General features: G+C 37.5%; 4 protein-coding genes across 6 annotated transcripts; 3 read left to right on the forward strand and 1 right to left on the reverse strand.

Moving 5' to 3' along the window:
* Positions 1 to 191: 191 nt before the first annotated feature.
* On the forward strand, positions 192 to 8,462 carry LOC108862427 (SAC3 family protein B). 3 transcript variants are annotated; one of them, XM_057010553.1, is made up of 20 exons: positions 202 to 325; positions 424 to 526; positions 749 to 832; positions 987 to 1,079; positions 1,216 to 1,308; positions 1,515 to 1,610; positions 1,934 to 2,098; positions 2,405 to 2,524; positions 2,754 to 2,894; positions 3,203 to 3,421; positions 3,509 to 3,756; positions 3,943 to 4,043; positions 4,154 to 4,369; positions 4,461 to 4,688; positions 4,765 to 4,856; positions 4,933 to 5,026; positions 5,119 to 5,211; positions 5,309 to 6,189; positions 6,265 to 6,382; positions 6,499 to 8,462. In XM_057010553.1, exons 2-20 carry the CDS (start codon positions 426 to 428, stop codon positions 8,263 to 8,265), a joined length of 4,950 nt encoding a protein of 1,649 aa, XP_056866533.1. In that variant the 5' UTR covers positions 202 to 325; positions 424 to 425; the 3' UTR covers positions 8,266 to 8,462. The 3 variants fall into 3 exon arrangements, with proteins under 3 accessions (XP_018492056.2, XP_056866534.1, XP_056866533.1); XM_018636554.2 differs by having other exon boundaries at positions 192 to 526; XM_057010554.1 differs by having other exon boundaries at positions 192 to 526; positions 1,219 to 1,308.
* Positions 8,463 to 8,866: 404 nt separating this feature from the next.
* Positions 8,867 to 10,701, reverse strand: LOC108856868 (probable protein phosphatase 2C 35). Its single transcript, XM_018630766.2, has 2 exons — positions 9,327 to 10,701; positions 8,867 to 9,237 (listed from the first exon to the last, which is right to left on the reverse strand). Exons 1-2 carry the CDS (start codon positions 10,245 to 10,247, stop codon positions 9,100 to 9,102), a joined length of 1,059 nt encoding a protein of 352 aa, XP_018486268.1. The 5' UTR covers positions 10,248 to 10,701; the 3' UTR covers positions 8,867 to 9,099.
* Positions 10,702 to 12,139: 1,438 nt separating this feature from the next.
* LOC108860639 (probable galacturonosyltransferase-like 4) lies at positions 12,140 to 13,771 on the forward strand. Its single transcript, XM_018634502.2, has one exon. The coding sequence runs from the start codon at positions 12,378 to 12,380 to the stop codon at positions 13,416 to 13,418; it is 1,041 nt and encodes a 346-aa protein (XP_018490004.1). The 5' UTR covers positions 12,140 to 12,377; the 3' UTR covers positions 13,419 to 13,771.
* A 4,202-nt stretch (positions 13,772 to 17,973) lies between these two features.
* On the forward strand, positions 17,974 to 19,222 carry LOC108858975 (COBRA-like protein 2). The gene is made up of 3 exons (XM_018632815.2): positions 17,974 to 18,321; positions 18,448 to 18,921; positions 19,022 to 19,222. Exons 1-3 carry the CDS (start codon positions 18,096 to 18,098, stop codon positions 19,102 to 19,104), a joined length of 783 nt encoding a protein of 260 aa, XP_018488317.1. The 5' UTR covers positions 17,974 to 18,095; the 3' UTR covers positions 19,105 to 19,222.
* Positions 19,223 to 22,718: the final 3,496 nt, after the last annotated feature.

A 22,718-nucleotide genomic window follows, 5' to 3' on the forward strand; every position in this document is an offset into this window, starting at 1 on the left:
CGACATGCGCACGTAGTTTTGTAATGATCAATACAAAGCCCATAAAAAATATAGTCAAGAGTTTAATAGATTAAAGCCCAATAGTAGTTGTACATCAAAAGCCCACTATGAAATCTCGCTCGGTTAAATTCGACGCCACGAAGCGCCGTCGTATAAATGAAAGCCCAAGACCAAGTTTACATTAAAAAGCTTCTTAGTAATCTCATTCGGAAAACACGAAACGTCGTCGTGTTCATTAAAAAGGGAAAATCATCCCTCATCCTCGCCGGGAAGTCACGACGGAGGGGCGTGAGCTGAACAGAAGATAAAACTCGATTTGGTTTTGGTTTGCTTTCGACTTTAGCCGGCGACGAATAGTGAACGAAAATTGAAGAAGAATAAATAGAGGAAGCAGCTTATTGAAATAAAATTTCTTATTTACAGAGATGGCGTTTAAGCCTTTCGGAAAAGATGTAGGACCGGCGATGAGCTCCACGCCATCACCGTTTACAACGTTTGGCGTTTCTGCTCCCGCTCAAACCAACAGGTGAGCTTTTAGATTCCGTATCTTAGATTGATTTCAAGACGCTCTAGAGTTTTTTCCAGATCCAATTGAAGTGTTTAGGATCACTAGATATTGACAAGTATTGTGAAATTTTGTTCTAATATAATCTAGGCAGCTCTAAGCTTCAGGTTTTGAAGCTTATTGCGAATTGTGATTTGATTGCCTGCTGATTCTAACCCTGCGGAAGTGTGGATTTGCTTGTAGTGATTCTTCACCTATTCAACAACAGGCGTCTCAGAACCATTCAGCGTTTGCAGGACAGTCTTTTGGACCTGGTGGAACTCAAAGGTTAGATATGACGTAGCTTTTCACGGCTCTTGATTTCTTTCTATGCGACAATGTTAGGCTTCTTTGTGGTAGCCGTGAACCTCCTTCTGTCGAGCTCATTTTCTTAACTTCCTATGTGCTCTACATTCTAACCTTCGTATTTGGTTGTTTGTAGTGGTGCTTCAGTTCAGCGAGCACCGCCTCCTTCGGGTTTTCAAAACCCTCCACCTTTTACAGGGCAACCTTACCGACCAGGTGGGGTACAAAGGTTAGTGATTCTCAGCTTCTTCCTTTGTCCTTTCAGTTTTGTTTGCCTGACGATGATGTTAGGATGGTTACTTGTTTAATTGGCTACTCTCTGGTTTTCTGATTCTAGCCTAAATTATTATGTTTTTTACTTGCAGTAGTCCTCCAATGAATCGGACACCACCTCCTTTGGCTTTTCAAAATCCCTCACCTTCCTCAGGACAACCTTTCAGACCTGCTGGAACTCAGAGGTTAGAAAAAAAAACTCTTCTGGCTTTCTTTCTTTTTGTGCCTCCTTATATTCGTGTACATGATCTTTGGGGAAAGGTTTGATCTGAAACAGGTGGTGATGGGATTAACCAAGTTATCTATTTCTTTCACTTTGATTTTTTTTGGCGTTTGGTGAAAGTTCTGGTTGATTTTTCTGATTGGAACACTTTGTTGCTATGCTTTTCAGGAGTCCAGGACCTGGCAATGGAGTACAATGGGGTTCAGAAGGTTTTCCACGTCCAAGCCCCTCTGTGAGAGCTTACCAATTTCCTGGAGTTCAGAGGTAAGAGTCTACGTTTGTTAATTCCCACTTAGACGAGTGTGATATTTGACAGCTTGGCAGGCAGTGTTAATCACACAATTCGAATGCTTTCTGTTTTCTGCAATAGTAAATATATTAGTAGGAAGAGAGAGCAGGGTTTGTCGGTGTACTATAGATTTCTCTACCCATCTGAATGCGTAATACATAAGGGCTTGCTGTGGCAGCGACTTTGAAACTCCAACGAGATCACTATCACCGGATTTGACTTGTAGGCTTTAGTAACAAGCTGTTGGATTGTTCTTGACCAATTCCCTGAATTTCACCTGCTTCATTTTTCCTCGTAGGCCTACTTTAAATCCTCAGTTTGGCCATGATGAACCAAGGAATTTCCTGAGGGATCATGGTGAACAAAGTCTAGCCACGTCTGCAGCTAGTATATCACACACACTATCGAGAAGTGGAACGGATGTTGTTGAGATTGGTCGATCACAAGAATCAAAAAGGAAAAGGTAATTTTTATTCCATTTCCTTTAGATGAAGGCCGTTTATGGCAGCAACCTCTATCTGCAATAGACATTTTGTCCGTTCTGTAGCACTTTCATATCCTTGACTTTCTTAGCACTTGTCCGTTTGCGAAATTTTGTACACCTGCGTTCTGCGTCATGTACAGTTCTCTTTCAGATTTCAAGAGTTTGTTGAGCTCTTGGTGCAAGAAAATGACCTGTTATTCGCTTGGCTGAGATGCTTAGTTATATAATCGTTTTTGAATGTAACTAATATATAAGTCTAGTAAATCCTTAATTTTTGTTTTTCAGTCGGTCAGATCTTCCTGATCGGAGTTTGGGGTTTCCTCGAATAAATCATTCACCAGTATCAGATTTTGAGAATGACAGTTTGGTAGATGATTTCCAGCAGCCATCTAGCCGAACTTGGATGTAAGCTTTTCATCCTCTTATCACTTATCAGTGTCATAATGTTTTGATCTCTCCCTCCCTCTTTGCTGTGTTGTACAGAAAATGTCATGAAATATCTCACACGTGTTATTGATTGTTATAGATAGCAAAACCCTGCATGTTTCTTTTCCTTCTTCATTTATATACTGTTATTAGTCTGTCGTCTCACTTTTGAAACTTGCGTCATCGTACTTTTCTCATGTTTTTGAAGACGCTCTCCTTCTTCTGCGGACGATAATCCAGTGAGGTTGAGGAGCAATCCGAATCGATTGGTCTATCAAGAACAATCCCCAAACTCTTCATCCCCTTATGCACATGAAGCAGTTGAAATTCAGGAAGCTACAAAAAGAAGGTAGTGATAACTCACCATATTTTGTAAGCTTATTACATTCTTTCCGTCCCACCTTTCTACTTGTACTTATGAATGGTAAGTGAAGTCACATCCTAAGAAATTTTATCGCTAGCAAATTGGAGTATGAGTGTTGGCTTATTATCTTTATAGAAATGATTTCATGAAAATTTTCTATTACCAGCCTGTGAAGCTATGCTTATTTTTCTTGTAGCTCTATCTTATTGGCTCTTGCAACGAATTTTCTTTTCTAAATCTGGCTGGATGTGCCTTGAATTTGCTCTTATTTAAGCATGCTGACTGTATGATAGGGTTTCGACATCTCCTCCTGTGTCAAGCACGAAGTCATTTATGCTTTCAAGAAACTCAGATTCTCAATTTCCTGGGCAACCCTCGTCTGTAAATAATTTCAATAGTGCGGGTAAGGCAAGCAATTCACCTGCAACAAAAAGGACGAGATCTCCACCTTTCTATCCAGTTGAAGAGGATATCCAGGGAAACTCTTTTCCTTCTCGAGATTGTACTGAAGGGTAAACTAAACGAGACAGTATTGACCCATTATATAAAAAACATGGGGACTAGCTCTTAAATTTTCTGAACTGTGTGCGTTTGTACAGAGAAGAGCAAGCCAGGGCAAAGAGACTGGCCCGCTTCAAGGGTGAACTGGACCCTGTTCCAGCTCGACCTGTTAATACTCAGCTTACCAAATCACCTGTAACTAAAACTGTGAAGCCTCTGGACAACAAACAAACATTCAATTCACTGGAATCAAGTAGGGATGCCCTTAATGGAGATGCCTTGTCTGATTATGAAAGCTCGGAGCAACCCTCTCTGATCGTTGGATTATGCCCTGACATGTGTCCTGGTAAGCATAGCCTAAGACATGCTTATAAAAGCATACTGATTGTATAGTCTTTGATTTATCTTATCTTTCTTTTTTAAAAAGTTTGTTTTACTAACAAGATTGATCTTGCCCATATTGATGTCGAGTTCTAGTTTGTTATGTAATTGTAGAATGAATATATTGAGGTCTTTTTATTCATCTTCCCAGAGTCAGAACGTGGAGAGCGTGAAAGGAAGGGTGACTTGGACCATTATGAGCGTGTGGATGGAGATAGAAACCAGACGAGTAAATCCCTTGCCGTAAAGAAAGTAAGTTTACCTTTTCCATATCAATTAATCGTCAGATTCTTTCTTTAGATGACAAATCTTAGGCTACCCCATTCACTCTGACGACTACTTATATGTTTTCCCTTGAATAGTATACCAGGACGGCAGAGCGAGAAGCAATTTTGATTCGACCAATGCCAATCCTGCAGAATACAATGGAATATTTACTGAGTTTGCTAGACCGACCGTACAATGAAAAATTTCTTGGTATGTACAACTTCTTATGGGATAGGATGAGAGCTATTCGAATGGATCTAAGAATGCAACATATTTTCAACCGAGAAGCTATTACTTTGCTGGAGCAAATGGTTTGTGTTAACTGATCTTATATAAAGCTCATTAAACATGATAACAAGCGATTCTGCTTTGGATTTCTTACAATTGATTTCATTGGTATAGATAAGACTTCACATCCTTGCAATGCATGAGTTATGTGAATATACTAAAGGAGAGGGATTTTCGGAGGGGTTTGATGCACACCTTAATATTGAGCAGATGAACAAGACATCTGTTGAGTTGTTTCAAATGTATGACGATCACAGGAAGAGAGGAATAACTGTTCCTACAGAGAAGGAGTTCCGTGGCTATTATGCTCTTCTTAAACTCGACAAGCACCCTGGCTATAAGGTAAATACTTTTTGCTGAATTTGAGGTCAGAATTTTGTGCTAAGTTCTTAACCTGACTAGAAATTCTTCCTGTTAGGTTGAACCTTCTGAGCTTTCTCTTGATCTTGCCAACATGACTCCAGAAATAAGGCAAACGTCGGAAGTTCTCTTTGCCCGCAATGTAGCGAGGTAGTTCCTTTAACTTGTTTTTGGGGGTTAGTTTGTAAACGCAATCTAAGTATTGAAACCAGTTGTTCAATTTCAGAGCTTGTAGAACTGGCAACTTCATAGCCTTCTTTCGCCTCGCCCGGAAAGCAAGCTATCTTCAAGCATGTCTAATGCATGCTCATTTTTCGAAGGTAACAGCTTATTTGTGGTGTAGGTTTATTATTCTTACCATATTGGTGTTTGGTGAATTCACAGAGATCTAAGCTTTATTCTGTTTCATCAGCTAAGAACTCAGGCACTTGCTTCTCTGCACTCGGGTCTCCAAAATAACCAGGGTATCCCAGTTTCAGATACGTCAAACTGGATAGGGATGGAGGTAATTTCCATCGTTTGCTACTTGGCGTATCTCTTTCGTGGTTTGTGACGAGTAATTGCTTGAGGTCTTACATTTTTCTTTCGGTGATGGAATATAGGAAGAGGACATAGAAGCCCTATTGGAGTACCATGGATTTTCAATAAAAGTGTATGAAGAGCCATACATGGTAAAGGATGGCCTATTTCTCCATGCTGATACCGACTATAAAACAAAATGCTCAAAACTTGTTCACATGAAAAAGTCAAGAACCATCGTGGAAGATGTTTCTGCTCCCTCGACAGAGGAAGATGTTTCTGCTCCCTCTCCGTTGTCATCATTGCGTACAGAAGCAAATAAAGGTCGTCAACCGCATACTACCACCCATAAACAGGAAAGGCCGCCTGCTCAAAGTCCTAAGAAACAAGTATCAGTGCGTCTAGTTGATAAAGAAATGACTGACTCGAAGACTTCCCTCTTTTTGGAGAAGGACAAGCCAGTTAGAACATCTGTTGTAAGTCCAGTGTGGCCACCTATTGTAAATCCAGCAGTGGATCAACAGAAACAAAATGACCTTACACCGGCTGGTGGATTTCATTCTCCCCTGAAGTCCTATTCCCCTTTTGGTTCTCCTGGATTTCCTCAAGCTGAATCCTCGAATTTGAAAAAACAACCTTATGACGGCCACACTAGCATATCTCCTGCGGAAATCAAATTTCCATTTGCAGGGCATGTGCAAACGAATCTTGTGCCTGGGCCTACTTTGCAACCAATTCCGTGGACTGCGCCAATGGAGAGTTTTCCTGTAACTACCATTCCGGAGTCTCCGACGAGTGTAGAAAGCATATCTGCTTTGGAAGAATCAGTACCTGAAGCTACGATGACTAGTACCTTGGAAGAGGGCCTCCATGACACTGAACAGGAACACGAGGATGGAAATGAGGACATCACAAACCAGTATGACGAGGAAGTGGCGAAGGCAAAACTCAAGTTGATTATAAGGTCTAAAAGCTCATGCAAGTTGATAATTGGTGTAGGTTACATTTTTTTAACTTTCCTTTTTCTAAATCTTGACAGATTATGGAAGCGTTGGTCTTCACGTCAAAGTCAATTACGGGAGCGTCGACAGTTGGCTGCAGCTGCTGCGCTGAATTCTCTATCCCTGGGCACTCCTATCCGATTCAGCAAACCTGATGTAAGTTTCAGTTTTCTTCCCCATAACATGTGCTGATCATTGGTCCTTTTGTCAAGGAAGCAATAAAATACTATCTGAGGTTGGTAGTCTAATGTCGGTTCTCGCTTCATACACAGCAATCTAGGCCGTGTGGTGAGCTTGACATTGATCAAGCGATGAAGAGGAGATTTGAAGAACGTGAAAAATCATGGTCAAGGCTGAATATTTCAGATGTGATAGCTGATATACTACTCGAAAGGAATCCAGACTCAAAATGCGTATGCTGGAAGGTCATCTTATGTACTCAGACTAAATCAGTTAACACATCAAGTCAAGATACACATTCAACAGCCAGTCGTTGGTTATCATCAAAGCTTATTCCTCACACAGAAGATAGCGTCTCCGATGATAATCTGCTGTATTCGTCTCCCGGTGTGTCGGTATGGAACAAGTGGGTTGCAAGTGGGTCTGATTCAGATCTCAGATGCTGTCTCTCAGTAGCTAGGGATGTGGAAGGTGGTAATGCTCTCTGTGAAACAACACGTGGTGCAAGTGCAGTTCTTTTCCTTGCGTCTAGAGACCTCCCTCTGAATCTCCAGAGAGAACATCTTAACCGCATTCTTGAGTCAGTACCGAGCGGTTCACTCCTTCCCCTTCTCGTAGTAATCAGCTCATGCACCGTGGATCCTGATACGAATCTCGTCTCTGAGCTAGGCCTCCATAGTATCGACAAATCAAAGATAGCAAGCTTCACCATCGTCTCTATCGCTAATAAGTCCCAGAAGGGACATGAAGTTCGTTTTTTCAGCGACTCACGGCTAAGGGACGGGCTTAAATGGCTTGCGGGAAATTCATCTCTGCAGCCAAACCTTCATCATGTTAAACCGCGAGAACTCGTTCTGACTCATCTCAGTTTTTCACTGGAGACGCTTAAGAAAATACCTGACCAAAAACTCGGTCCTAACATCTTCATTTCAGCCTTCAACGATGCATTGGTAACATCACAAAGAAACATCACTTCTGCTGCTGAGGCAAATCCAATCGGTTGGCCTGGCCCTGAAACAATGTTGCTGGAGGATTATAGAAAAGAACACTTGATGGTAAAGCAGTGTCTACCCAACCTAGACTGGAGCAGTGCAGAGAGCATCAAACCACTTAACTCCATGCTCGAGAACTGTAAGCTTCCATGTTTTGAAGATGATTTGACATGGTTAACCAAAGAATGTGCTTCTGGTGCTGAGATAGAGAACCATACGCAACGGCTTGAGTGCTGCTTAGTTAAGTACTTGACACAGACAAGCAATCTTATGGGACTCTCATTAGCTACCAAAGAAGCAGGAGTGATGCTACAAAGAAACACTAGACTCGAACTCCGTAACTCAAGCTACTACCATATCATCCCGAGATGGATCGGAATATTTCAGAGGATCTTCAACTGGCGGATAATGGGGTTGCTAGATTCATTGTCTTCCTCAGCTTACATACTGAAGTCCGACCTCACCATGTCAGCTTCGAGCTATGCTGATAAGTTCTTGTCTGAAGAAGATGCATCGTACCAGTCTCCTCGTCCAAATCTTCCATTGCTTCATGAAATGATCCAAATCAGCTGCAGCCCCTTCAAGGCCTCTCAGGTTCAGACAGAAAGGCTTGTCGACGATCATAGAGATATAGATGAGACGATGTTGGAGAAGAGCAGAGAGGCTTCTAGAAGGATTGATGTGATGATGATAACTGAGGATGATGAGTTAGCTGATGAAAACGAGAGAACGTCGAGCAACGAAGGAAGAGAAGCTGCGGAGAAGAAGACGATGAAGGATAGAGAGAGTGAGAGATTAGATGAACTGTTGGAGAAATGTAACTTGGTACAGAATAGCATAGCTGAGAAGCTCTGCATTTACTTTTGAAGTTTCTTCAGCTCTTTTTGGTTAATGTCAATGTTGTTGCATGTTTCCATGCCAGTTTAGTCGAGTTAGAGGGTGAACATGCTGCTTATGATTAATGATTTAATATGCATGCATACACTTATTTGAGGAATAGCTAAATGTAATACTAATATTTCAAAACTTGGTTTCCATGTAATACTGATCGAGTTGTTACCATTTTTTGTGGCATCTATAATAACTTCAAAACTTGGTTTCCAACCAAAATCCCACCAACTTAGAATTAACTTTTGCAAGGATACTTTTACAGAAAACAATAAGAACAACACTTGCTGGCTTTTTCTATTTTATTTTAATTTTGGAAAGACCCAACTAAGTTGGTTGACTTCTGTGCTACAAAAATCCAAAAAGTTGGGTGACTTTTGTGCTATAAAAGTTCAAAAGAGTTGGCTGACTTTTGTGTTACAAATTCAAAAAGTTGCCGGCCATCAAAACTTTAATCCCTTAGTTAATGATAATAATAATATACAAAACCAAAACTAAACTCATTTCAACTTTTTCATGTTCAGTGGGAGGCTTTATCATCATCAATCAAATATTAAAATGAAAGCAGATCTTGCAGGAAAAATCTAAGGAAAGGTTCAACATTACATTGTATCTATAGCTTCATCTCTGCAACAAAGCAACTTTTGTTTGGAGCAAATGTTGCATTAAACACATCTTTTAACTCAGTATAAGAATCCCTTTTCAACAGACTTTTGCTTTGCTATATATGATGAATCTCTGACATTGAAACACAGAAGAAACAAACACAAAGAGGAGTATAGGAATGTGAATCATATGCCATCATCATCATCATCATTCATTAGACAAGTTTTTAATCTGTACAATGATAATTGTGATATCATCTGTCCTATTCTCATGCTGCAACCACAGCTTGTATGACTCCGTTGCAGCTGCTGAACATCCATCTCGCGGATCAGCATATCTCCCCACCTGAAAACACACACACACAACACATTCTATAGATTAAACACACATCAAAGAACTTCAAAAAAATCTTGTGTTCACTTCTTTAAAATTACCATATCAACAACAGCTTGGCTTGGAAGAAACTCGAAGATCCCATCACTCGCAACAACAAAGAACAAATGATTCGGCGAAAGCTTAACCATCGACACTTCAGGCTCTGCGGTAACACCAATGCTCTCAGCTAAACTATCACCAACACTTCTAGTGAACGCTGTTCCCGGATACATCCCGTTCTGCACCCAAAGCCTAGGCGGGTCACCACCTTCGTTCTCTTCACTAGCCCATGTCTGCACACTCGGATCTTTCAACCCTTCGACCTGATCAACGCTCAGCACTCTAGCTCCACACCCTTTCACCCTCTCGCATTCATCTGTCCTAAATGGCGTTTGATCATAAGACAAATCCTCAGCTAAGATCCTGTTCCTGTCTTTAACAGCCAACACAGCCCTCGAGTCCCCAACATTAGCAACATAAATCTTGTCCCCAACAACAAGAACCGTGATCGCAGTGGTCCCACTCATCGAATCATCAATCTCGCTACCGTGCAACTCTTCATTCACCTTCAAGAAAGCAGTCTTGTAAGCCTTCTCCGGATCCTCAAGCAGAGCAGCGTCTTCAGACAAGAGCTCCACGACCCTTTCCTTAACGAAGTTAGAGCACTGCGTACCGAACACGCCGTGGCCGTCGAAGACGCCGAAGAAATGAACGTTGGGGTTGCCTTGGAGCTCGGTTTTGATGCAGTAAGTGTCTTGGTTGTCCTTGTCAGGCGAGTCAGGGTAGTACCCTCGTTGAGAGAGAACAGAGTAAACCATTTCGAAATTGGGAGAAGGGACCTGGATTGTTGATGTACCGAGAGGCTTCTGAATCACGACGGCGTCGTTTTTACCCTTGGAGGTTCCATGTCCACGAGAAGAGGCGGCTTCTGAGGATGAAGATGGGTATCGGCTACAACATTTGCATTGAACACAACCCATCTAGAAGGAAAAAAAACAGAGGAGGCAAACGAAACAGAGCTAAAAGGAGCGATCTTGGTTAGATTCAGGCAAAGTGTTGAGCTTTGCAGATGTCATGTTGTGCAATAGGAGGAAAGGCAGAATCTTTGATTAGGACAAAAACAAAAAGCTCGAAACTTTATTTTCTGGGTTTGTATCTTTCTTCTTCTTCGACCCTTCTTTGTTTGCTTCGTGTATGCCTCAGCGTTTTTTTCTTTCGAGAAGAAAGCGTCAAAGATTTGAGAAACCCTAGAAGGCGTTTCAAAGGAAAGAATCAAAAAGGAGAGAGAGAGAGAGAGGAGAAAGAGATGAGTTTTGGTTTATCCGACGGACGGGTGGGTCTGGCCTTTCTCTGCACAGCGGCGCACGAATTCACAAAGAAAAAACTAACAAAGATTTTTTTGAGAAAATCGATTGAACCTTTTTTTTTTGTTTCCGAGAAAGAAAAAAAAATCAATGCTTTTTCGTGTTTCTTTTTTTTTTCTCTCTCTGTAACGGTTCGGGTTTCGTAACGTTTTTACCCGACCCGGTGAGTTTTCGCGAAAATATCGTTTCGGTTGAAAAAAGGCTTAATGGGCCTAGTATATTCACTGGCCCATGAATCTAGTAAACAATACACTTTACGTTGCAGATATACAACTTTATCAATCATTTATTTTCTTCTAGTTATAGACACGGTTGCTAAAATCAACTTACCTCATGTGTTCACCATTTGATTTCAGACTATTATTCTGTCATGTGTACACATCATCTTTGGTCTATCAATGGAATAATATTTTTCTTTAAAGAATGAAAATTCTTTTGTTAGAGTTAAATCGATAAAGAAACAAGTATTCTGTTACAAAAGAAAACAAGTATTTCTTTTCTAAATTTTTTGGATAAAATGGCAAATTAGTTATAGAGGCAGTTGAGAAGTTAGTTAGGTTGTGAGTTATGTATACTTTCAACAGATTTTATATAATATCTTGGTTGCATGCGTGAAGACTGGAACACACATTATTTCTTCAAATGTGGACTGAGTATCACCAGAGCCGTGTAAAAAGGCATTTGCCACAGACCCCTAAATATATATAAGTTTTTAGGGCTCCATAAATTACCAAAATGTAGTATGTAGTATAAGTGGTTTAGAGTTAAAGTTTTCCAATTCCCAATGATGTTGAACAAGTTAGAATCTCCTATGTGTATGTTTGTAAATTTGTTGAACAAAAGCTTATATAGAAAACAAAATGTTTCGATGACAAAAAAAAATGTTTCAGTACGTAAATGTAGTGTTGTTTACTGTATTGTTTTTGTTCATTGGAATCATCAACCATTCTTTTACACATTGTTTTTTCTTTCTCTTTTGTTAGCTTATGGATGTGTTTAACTGTTTATTAATGTTTTATATGATTATAAACTATATTAATAATATATTATGTTTTATTAATCTACACTAAAAAGGCCCCGATTTTAGACTCTGCCTTAGGTTTCTACATGCCTTCGCACGGCACTGAGTATCACACACCTTCAGACCTTCTTAACTAATCGAGATGGTATGATCTTATGGGTAACCACAATAAAGACATGAAATCATTTGACTCTATCTATTTTAAGCTACATAAGAACATTTTATCTCCTTCTCAAACTACATGAAAACCATATGCAATACACTATACAGTGTAGAAGAAAGTTGTTATTCTAATCATAGAACCGCTAACCCAATCAACTAAAAGAAACGACAGCGAAGCAAATTAATCAGCACAATCTCATCCTAAAAATAAGCAAAACTTCTATCACCAAAAAAACATAAACCAGTTTATAAGAATCTAAGGAAGAAAGAAAACAAAATCTAAAACCTCTCACCTGTTTTATTGGACAACAAACTTGTCTTCTTCCTAAATCATAGGAAGTAGATTTTTTAGAGACAAAGATTGCGTAGACACTCCTACCTTCAATCTCTTCCTCACATTTCAACTGCTAATAAAACAATCCTCTTCTCAAACCCTTTATTCTAGCCCTCCCCTGAACAATGGCTCTGTTAACTATTCATCTCTTTAATTTGTAATTAAACCCTTTTCTTTAAACAAAAAAATAATAAATAATTAAAGAGTTTACCTGAGAATTAGGTTCAGGATGGCCTCAAGGAGCCTCTCCTACACACAACTCCTAGGCCTCCTGTCCTTTATCCTCCTAACCTCCACAATGGCGGTTCGCGTTGGAGTCATTCTTCATAAGCCTTCTGCTCCAACCCTTCCTGTATTCAGAGAAGCCCCAGCTTTCAGAAACGGTGATCAATGCCTTGAGGCTGATCAGATTCATATAGCCATGACTCTTGACACAAACTACCTCCGTGGAACAATGGCTGCTGTTTTTTCTCTCTTACAACATTCAGCTTGCCCTGAAGACCTCTCTTTTCATTTCCTCTCCCTTGCTCACTTCGAAAACGACCTCTTCTCCAGCATCAAATCAACTTTTCCTTACCTAAACTTCAAGATTTATCAGTTTGATCCAAACCTGGTCCGCAGCAAAATCTCCAAATCCATCAGGGAAGCCCTGGACCAGCCTCTAAACTACGCGAGGATCTACCTCGCGGATATCGTTCCTCCCAGCGTCGACCGGATCATATACCTAGACTCTGACCTCGTTGTGGTCGACGACATAGAGAAGCTATGGCACGTAGACATGGAAGGTAAAGTCGTGGCTGCTCCTGAGTACTGCCACGCAAACTTCACACACTATTTCACAAAAACGTTCTGGTCGGACCCGGTGCTAGTCAAGGTTCTTGAAGGAAAACGACCGTGCTATTTCAACACGGGCGTTATGGTCGTGGACGTTGATAAATGGAGGAAAGGGTTGTATACACAAAAGGTAGAGGAGTGGATGACGGTTCAGAAGCAGAAGAGGATATACCATTTGGGTTCGTTACCTCCTTTTTTGCTTATATTCGCCGGTGATATAAAAGCGGTTAACCATAGGTGGAACCAGCATGGTTTAGGAGGAGATAACTTTGAAGGGAGATGCAGAACGTTGCACCCTGGTCCGATAAGTCTTCTTCATTGGAGTGGGAAAGGGAAGCCATGGTTGAGATTAGATTCAAGAAAGCCTTGTATTGTTGATCATCTTTGGGCTCCGTACGATTTGTACCGTTCTTCAAAACATTCACTAGATGAGTAGAGGCAAAAGAAGCAAGAAGATTGGCACATATGTGTAATAGGAGATGGAGACGGTTCAAGCAAGGTGGGTAGTGTACGTAGCCAAACAAAGCCAAAACAAGCTGTACGTAGCGAAAAGAGAGAAACCAAGAGACAGAGAGAGAGCTAAATTTTTTAAGACACATCTTAAAGTGCTAATGCAAAAAGACACGTTGTGCGTGAGATCAGTAGTGATGGTATCAATATCATCACCATCATTGGTTTATCTTACTCAAGTGTTTTTTTTTTTTTTAATTTCTCCCTCTCTTGGATTTAACGTGTAATATACATAGGGTAGTGTTACTGCGAAAATGGAGGATTAAATTCATTCTTTATTAATTCAAATTTTCTAGCATCTCATTCTATTTGAAATTAACCGTTCTCCTTATCAAACCCTAGTAAAAGGGATACACATGAGTGAAAAATCATGCAAAACAATTGTTTTTTGTTTTTGCAAACTAATGCAACACAATTGTTGTTCACTAATGTAACTCACCTTCTCGTTACTCTAGCAGGTTTATGATAGAAATTAGAAAGTCTTCGTTTTATTTTACATTAAATGTTAAAAAAATCTCTTTCAAATCTGTTAACTCCTTATCAAGGAAAATGAGAACGGTCGAGAATGGAGACTCTAATCTGCACAGCCTTTTGAGATTCCTCTCTGCAATCTCCATCACAGTAACAGAGGCTTTTGGTGCTTTCGCTCTGTTTCGTTTTGTCTCTGTTCGCTTCCATGAACATGGAGAGGTAAAGGTAGTCTTTTTTTTTTGTTTATAAGTCTGAATTAGGTTCTCATTTAATTTGTACTCATTGGTCGGATGTCACGACAGCTGGATAGTTAGATAGCTCTGTTAGATACTTTGTTCTGATGCAATGTATTGTATTGCTCCAGAAATCAGAGTTTTTGAAAGATTCAGACAATTTTAGTGGTATGTAATGTATTGTATTATCATCATCAAAGTTATTTCATATTTGTACTCTCACTAATCACATTAGCTTCAGGGACAAATGTTTGAAAGCAAAACACTGCTTTAGTATACAGTTTGTTCATCAATATAACGTAAATCAAATAGGTGAAAAACAAACCAGAGATACCCTGTTGTTAACTCACAACAATTTGGAATCTCATCAATATGGCCATTATGGAATCTCATCAACCATTTAACCAATCTAATAATTTCCAATGTTCAAAATCATAAAAGGAAGTTCTCTTAGCTGTTTAACCAATCTGACAATTTCCAAGTTCAAAAACATAAAAGGAAGCTATCGCATCAAGTTTAACCAATATGATAATTTCCAATGTTCAAAAACATAAAAGGAATCTCTCTAACTCCTCGGGAAATACGGAACTTCAATAGCTGCATAATAACATATATACAGTTCAGATTATATAAGACACTCAACATATAATATATCCAATAAGAAAATCAGAATGTTTACCAACAGGATGTTGTGCACATGTAATATCCTGATGTTTTCTCCACCATATGGTTGCACAGACAAGTACAACAATCACAATGAATGCAAGGGTAACGCTAACAGCAATGATTAGGAATCGATGAGAAGGGTGACATTTGTTTTCATGTACAGGTGTCGACCCTTTGTCTAACAAAAGATTTCCTTCCAGTTTCTTGCAATAAGATAACAAGAACTTTGTTTGTTAGGAATTGATCCATTGAAAGAATGCTCAAAGAACAAGCTTTAACATACACTACTCTCTATGAGTATCACTTTAGTTTTTTTTTATTGTATAAAAAGTGTCGTTTTACAATGCTAATGCAATTTACAGTTACTTTCACTTTCAAACTGCATGGTTCTTATAAATAAATTTATTTATGTAAAATATTGTTGGTTAAATAGATGATATTATTGAAACATAAATGCATTTTAATCAGTTTCTTAATATGTGTGAAAAATGTGCACTTGACACTCTTGCTAAACAAATATCCTATTGAGAACAAGTGCTGCATATCTTTCTCATGTCATCTTGATGATGTCTACACTTTCAAAGACTATTGCACCATTCAAGAGGATATCAAAGACTATTTTTTCTTTCAGCAGTCACTGAGTTAGCAATTTCAGCAAAGTGCAGTCAGATAGAGTAGGAATTACCAGACAACACATCAAACTTATAAATCAATTCTTCATCTGTTGTGCTGACTGAGTGCAGACTGATATAACCGTCCACTTGGAAGAGTTGCATTGGCAGATACTCCTCCAGTATAGGCATTGTCCTTATGCCAAATTGTATAGATAAGAGGATATATGAGATCTTTTTGTGATCCACAACTTATTCTGAAAGAATATGGAACTACAAAACACAGATAAACATTTCCTAAATTTAATAAACTAAAATGCTAGCTAAAAACATTAATATCAAACTTATACTTAAGAAAAAGGATATTATAAGATTTTTGGATGAGAGAAGTTGAACATGGTTGAGCCAAAGAAGATGGGAGGCCAAGCACACACATTAGAAGGCATGCAAGCACAAAGCGCTGCGTGTAGCTTCCTTTTCTGACTGCTAGTCTCTGATTTCGACTTTCCTGTTTCTTCCCCTCCTTCTGCTTCTATAAACTCATCATGACTGTCAAGGCCAGCCTCTTGTTCTTCGGTCTGATTCTTAGACACATCATGTGATAAATAACCAAGGTTAAACTAGAATTGAGCGGGTTACAAAGCAAGTAGAATCACGAGAAAATTGCTTACACCAACCTTGGTCATAGTCTCATCAAAACTGGTTTCAGTGTTAATTGATGAGTGAGCTAGAAATGATAACCTCACCTTCATTCCAGTAACGCAAAGCATCCTCGCAGCAGCTTCCGTATCCACAAGACCACATTTTTTAAACTTACACCTTACTGGTGGCAACACGCTGTTTGCTGGGACCAGCCTGCATCACCATACGCTCGGTACAATTTGTGCCAAGAGGATCACGGGCATCCAGAAACTCAAGAATGACATCAGACGATTCAGTGACTTTAACAAGCTCCTTGTAGAAAGTCCTCTTTGATTTGTATTCGATTTGTCTGTGAAGACACAGACATCAATGAATGCATAAAAGGTAGATAAGAAAATCACAAAAACGTGTGGAAACAATATTAAGATGAAACACACAATGACACTAACCACGGACGTTGACAACTCTAGTTGAGTCATCTCCACTCTTTCCCTCTCCATATCCTTCTTCTGTCTGTCTTGGTATCCTCATCCTCAACCAAACCAAGCTTCCTCTTTTTGGTCTGAAATGTGTTTTAAAACTGAGATCAGAACATAAACAGTATTACGAGAAAAAGCTTTAGCATTACACAATATCCATCATCAATTCAACCAACACAAGAAAATCCAAATTGTTGTATTATTTCCTGATTAATTAATTAATTATGTAGAGTTAATTAAATAAAAGTAGATAATTAGGATACTACCCACTTTAAACACATACTAGATCTTGACCCGCGCTTTGAAAGCGCGGAATATTTTACGATGAAATTTTTTACTAATAACTTAAAAAATATTTTGGTAACTTTTAAAGAGTATGTATCTAAAATATTTTTGCATTTAAATCAATGTTTTTAAATTCAATCCGATTGTGATTATACCGGTTTATCCAGAGATCTAACAATTCAATTTAGGTTTTTAAAATATTCATATTAAAAGATCACTAAAACCCGAGACTAATCGATTGAACTAATAGATGACCGATATGTAATCTAATTTGATTTAAATTGTAATAGTTTCATAATTTGTAATCTTATAATCCAAAAATTAAAGTTCATTATTTGCAATTTATGAAATTATGACGTTTCTAAAAAAAATTAAAGAGAAAATTATGGATATAAAATAACTAAGATTAATTATTGTATTGTTTGGAAACATTGATAGTAGTATATAAAATATATTGTTTGGAAACATTGATAGTAGTATAAAGAAATAAGTATATTGTTTGGAAACATGGATAGTAGTATAAAGAAAGGAACATTAGTGATTTAATGTAGGTTTAACTATAAAGTATAAAAATGTATTTAATTTAAAAACTTACGAAATAAATGTTAGGTCCAACAAAATGTTTCTGTTTTAATAAGATAGATTATATTTCTTGTTTACAAAATTGACTAGCAAATTTATTGTGATATTTTAATTTATTTATTTGAGTATTCTTAGTACTTTTTTTTTTGTAAAAGGGCTTCAGTATTCTTAGTACTTTCTCCTCTCTTTTTTTTTTTTTTTTTGCTAAAAACTACTTTCTCCTCTTTGCCGACTGGAAGTAATACCATATGTTTTTTTTTCTCTTTATACAATCTTTGAATGCTCATGCATTCTTCGTTTTTTTTTATGAATCATAGTATGACTTTGATATGTTATCTTAGTGTATAAACTACGAAGTGTTACGTTAATATTATCCCCAAGGGTTTTTATTATTTTCACAGAAAAATATATAAAAACATCAGAATTAGCGTAAAATTAATATAATTTTTTCGCTAGATATCAAATATATACTGAAAAAAACTGTTACTTTTAAGCTTATCCCGGATATTTTGCTCAATCCTGTTAGGAAATTGTCATCGTCAAACTTAATAAGAAAAGTGAGATCGAACTTCTTATGTACAAAGACTAAACAAGATATCATCACGCTTAAGATCATATAGCATAGGGTCTAAACATGCGTAGTGCATATTCGACAACCAAAGTGCTCTTTCTCTTTCTCTTGGTTTTGGTGGAGGCTTCGTCATGGGGTCTATCGTTGGAGAAAGAATATCCTTCTTTAAATGTCACTCGTCTTAAGATAGCTATGTTGAAGGAACGTTATTATCGGGTGACTGGATTAAGGCACGGCCCGATGAGGGATCCCAAATTTCGAGTCAAATCGAATAAACTCGCTCCTAGAGGTAAAGTTAAATTGTTATTCTTGAACTATATAGCTGAATGAATCTTACATATGATAGTACATAGTCAAGCAATTATACAATACAGTATAATGATTTGTTTTTGGTTTCTCTCACAACGGGGTTAAGACGCGAATGTGGATATAAGGTGGGACATGACAAATGAAAGTGATGGTAGTTACTCGGCTAATGTCACAATCTCCAACTACGTGGTGGATCACGAATTGGAACAGCCATGGAAATTAGCGTGGATATGGGTAAAAAAGGAAACATTATTTGGAACTTTGGGTTCTGAAGGCACACAACACGGCTTTGTTTCTTTCAGTGAGGACGGTGATGCCGGCACGTACACGTACTGCTTGAACAACGTGACGTTGGACTTACCGCGACAAACTGATCATAACTGCATAGGCGGTACTGTGATTCTTCCGCGGTCAATAAAAGCTGAAATTGCGAAAGGCTCAACTTCATTTCAGATTTCTATTAGCCATTATAATAGAGGATATCGTGCACAGCCCCCTTTTGATGTAACTTTGAGCACACGAGGATTTGAATACGAACTTGAATATGATTCAATGGAGCAAGTAATTGATACTCATCTGAGTAAGTCCACTGAATTGTTGGCACATCATATACATACCTTTTCTTTTATAAGCTTTTACGAGTCAGTGAGTCAGTTCATGTCCCCTTTTTTTTTTTATAGATACCTGGAGTACGACGTGCATTCTCTCCATCTCCAAGACCAAAAAGTTCCACGAGATTCATAATAACAATGATGAACTGTGAAGTTGTGGGTGTTTTTCTTATTTTAGATCAGAAATAATGTGTTTTTTTTTGTGTGTGTGGAGTTTTCACCTCACCATGCAACTATGGTAATTAATTGATATCATACAAGAGTCTTATATCATACAAGACTCTAATATTAGACTGATGCCATCACTCTATCATAACAAACGATGAACTTGATTATGGCAGTACCATCTTTGGGTAGAAGCCATCTTTGGGTAGAAGCCATAGAAGGATTTGCTTCTAGCTGGGTTAAAAGAAGAAGAAGCACGAACTATAGTAGTTCTGTTGGCTTTTTTTTTCTAACACTAGTTGTTCTGTTGGCTAATACTTGAAAAGTGGTCTTTTAAAAATTTCATTCCCATTTTTCGTAACTTTTAAAGCTTTATAAGCGTTGACATTGACGCTGATCGATTGGCAAAAGCGGTCCTACGCGACCCTTTTTCTGATTTCATTTCTGTAATGGGCCTGGGCTGAACCTAATTTAAAAATTTTAATGAATTTATGTTGATAAAAAAAAATAAAGCTTTAAAAATCTTTTTGCTTCCAACTCAAAAAGTTATAAGGCTGGGCCCTGATGATCGTAATACAAACCGTCTTGTCTAGTTTAATGTACAATGATCATTCAAAAGAGTAGAGCAATGCTTGTTCACGAGAGTTCCACAAATCGAGCAAGTGGTGATTGAAAATGAATACAAATACTAAGTTATTATATCTGGTTAATCTAATGTGAATAAACACATTGCAATTTGAAGTGTTAAATCTAAATTTACTTGGATGTTAAGGACGAGGGTGTTAACAAGAAAGAGCAGCGGGGAAATTTTTGGGAATTCCCAATCTTGGAATATCAAAAACTAAAAACATACAAGAACCATGACCTTTTCCTTCTCTCGTTCCTATAACTAACTTACCACCCACTAATCCAAAGCCTGTAGTTTTTCTACTCTTCTTTGAACAATTTTTTTTACTTAAAATATTTTTAGTTTCTCCATATGCAAATAAAAAACTTTTCCCCAAAATGGTGAATTATGGACATCTCACCAAAACCTAGGCTACCCTTTCCCACTTGAACCCCCTGCTTAGTTTCTTCTCCAACCCCAAAATAAATGTCGTCTATGGTGCCAAAGCCCCTATAGCCTCTCCTATACGCTTCTCTACCTATTGTACTTTCATATATAGCTCTGTCACCGAGCAGTACTTTATATCCGCACGGACTATCCCATGACGGAGCTATATATATCCATCATCCCCATGTGGATATAAGGTATTGCTTGGTGACGGAGCTATATATGAAGGTATAATAGGTAGAGAAACATTAACGTATAGGACAGACTATAGGGGCTTTGGCACCATAGACGGCGTTTATTTTGGGGTTGGGGAAGAAACTAAGAAGGGGGTTCAAGTGGGAAAGGGTATAGCCTGGGTTTAGGTTCCGGTGAGATGTCCATAATTCACCATTTTGGGGAAAAGTCCCTCACAGCTTATGGGAGAAAAGGAGGATGACTTTGACGGACTGTAGAGGGTGTTAGACTTGGGGAGAACCCAGGTCAACTCTACACCCGTATCGAGGTGCAATCGTACTTCCTCCGGTAGGTTCCCGACTGAGAGATCGCCAGAGCTGAGGTTGGAATGATTTGGAGTTCGATCTTGATTATTTTTCTCCCGTTTGTTCCTATACTTAAGTCCTTTCTCGGAGTTGGACGAGACATGACTCGCAGATCAAAGGTGGGAGTGACGAAGGTGGCACAAAACCAAAAAAAAAAAACTGAAGGAGGATGATGAATAGAATAATTTTCATTTTACTTTGCAAGATGTAGAGTTGTGTATGCTTAAGGGATATGCAAGATGTAAATAATATTATGATCTATATATAAGTTAATTAAGTGAGATGGTAAGTAAGTGATAGATGAGCGGTGATATATGTGTGATAGGGAGCATGGAATAACCATGAAATAGCCAGGTAGCTTAAATTGTGTGATTTCCTAAACATGTATTCTACGTGTATATTTTAAAGAAAATTTGCTTTCAAACAATATTGGTTAACTATGTGTTTAAGGTTACAAAAAATGTACATTTATAAAGACCAAGAAACATACATGTTACAAATTTATAAAGTAGATATTATATACCCTTGGCATATTATATTATATAAGGTGGTTTGGACCAAATACATGGTCGGATTTATAATGGTTAATATATTTTTTGGGGGTCAAAAATAAATATGATATTAAATAAACAATTATTAACGCTACGTTTGTGAATCAACAAAACGCCATTGACGTGTTGGTGTCGTACCTTAGCTCTATCATGGGTTTTCAGTGACGGTAACTAACTCAATGCTTATCCTCATACACCACTTGTTAATAAAACTATACTAATTAACATTGTCGTATGAATTTAATATATATGGTATATACTTGTATTATTATGCGCCAATTTTTATGTGTTGAACGTAACAATATTCAAAATAGAGAAACTTTTATTTATTCTTCTTAGCATAAGGGAATACTTTAGATACTACGTGATAATCGGAGTGATGAAAGATTTATTAATGAATTTAAAACTGCATAATGTATAATGTTTATACTCCCTCTGTTTCATAATAAGTGTCACTCTGAGCTAATTTTCTTGTTACACAAAAAGTGTCACTTTACAATTCTAATGTAAATTATACTAACTTTCAGTTGAAAATTAATTGCAAACTGCATTGATTTTATAAATAATTTTATTTATCTAAAATACTATTGGTCAAAGAAGTATAATTAATTACAACTTACATATATTTCAACAACTTTCTTAATCTATGTGAAAAATGTCATAACGACACTCTTTAAGAAACGGAGGGAGTATTATGTTCATTCGTGGTTATAGTATGTCTAAAATAACGAAATTATTCAATTTTACGTCGACACATTACAAGCGTCGTTTGGAAATATTAACCAAAGTCATTGGACCAGTAGGATAACATATAATTGTACAAGAGTACTGAATAACTTTTGTAGAAATTAAATTGGAAACCAACATGTATTGTATATAGGCTATTGGGGTTTAAAAATCATTAGTTTTGACTCACGTGTTCGAGCAGATATTTAATTTTCATACTTATATGCTTTTAACTTTTGAAAATGCCATAATTTTAATTGCTTATACTTATTATTATGTTATAGATTCATACATTATTCAAGTTTGAGATTGGTGTATGTTGTTCAAAGTGATCAACTTTCATTTACAAGCTATCAAATCATGTTTTAGTTAGTTTATTTGGTAAAGTAAACAGTAAAGTGTAAAATATTTTAGTTTTAAGTATTTTTGTGGTTATTAAATTTTAGTATATTTTGATTTAAAGTGGAATAAAAGTTCAAAATTTTTATTCAGAATTTTTTTAGAAAAATACATTATTTAGACAAACAAAAAAATAATGAAAGCAAGTTACAAAAAAAACATTCAAAAATAAGAACTGATTTTTTTAAAAAAAATTTGCAAACCTATTTAAAGTTATTTGATTGGCTATTTGGTTATAATTTAAAAGTTGTTACATTTAAATTACATAGTAGATATAAACCAAAACTACAGTAGACATTTTCTAATGATCCAAGCCCATATATTGTTTTTTT

Source organism: Raphanus sativus, chromosome 5 (assembly GCF_000801105.2).
Source record: "Raphanus sativus cultivar WK10039 chromosome 5, ASM80110v3, whole genome shotgun sequence".
Lineage (NCBI taxonomy): Eukaryota > Viridiplantae > Streptophyta > Magnoliopsida > Brassicales > Brassicaceae > Raphanus > Raphanus sativus.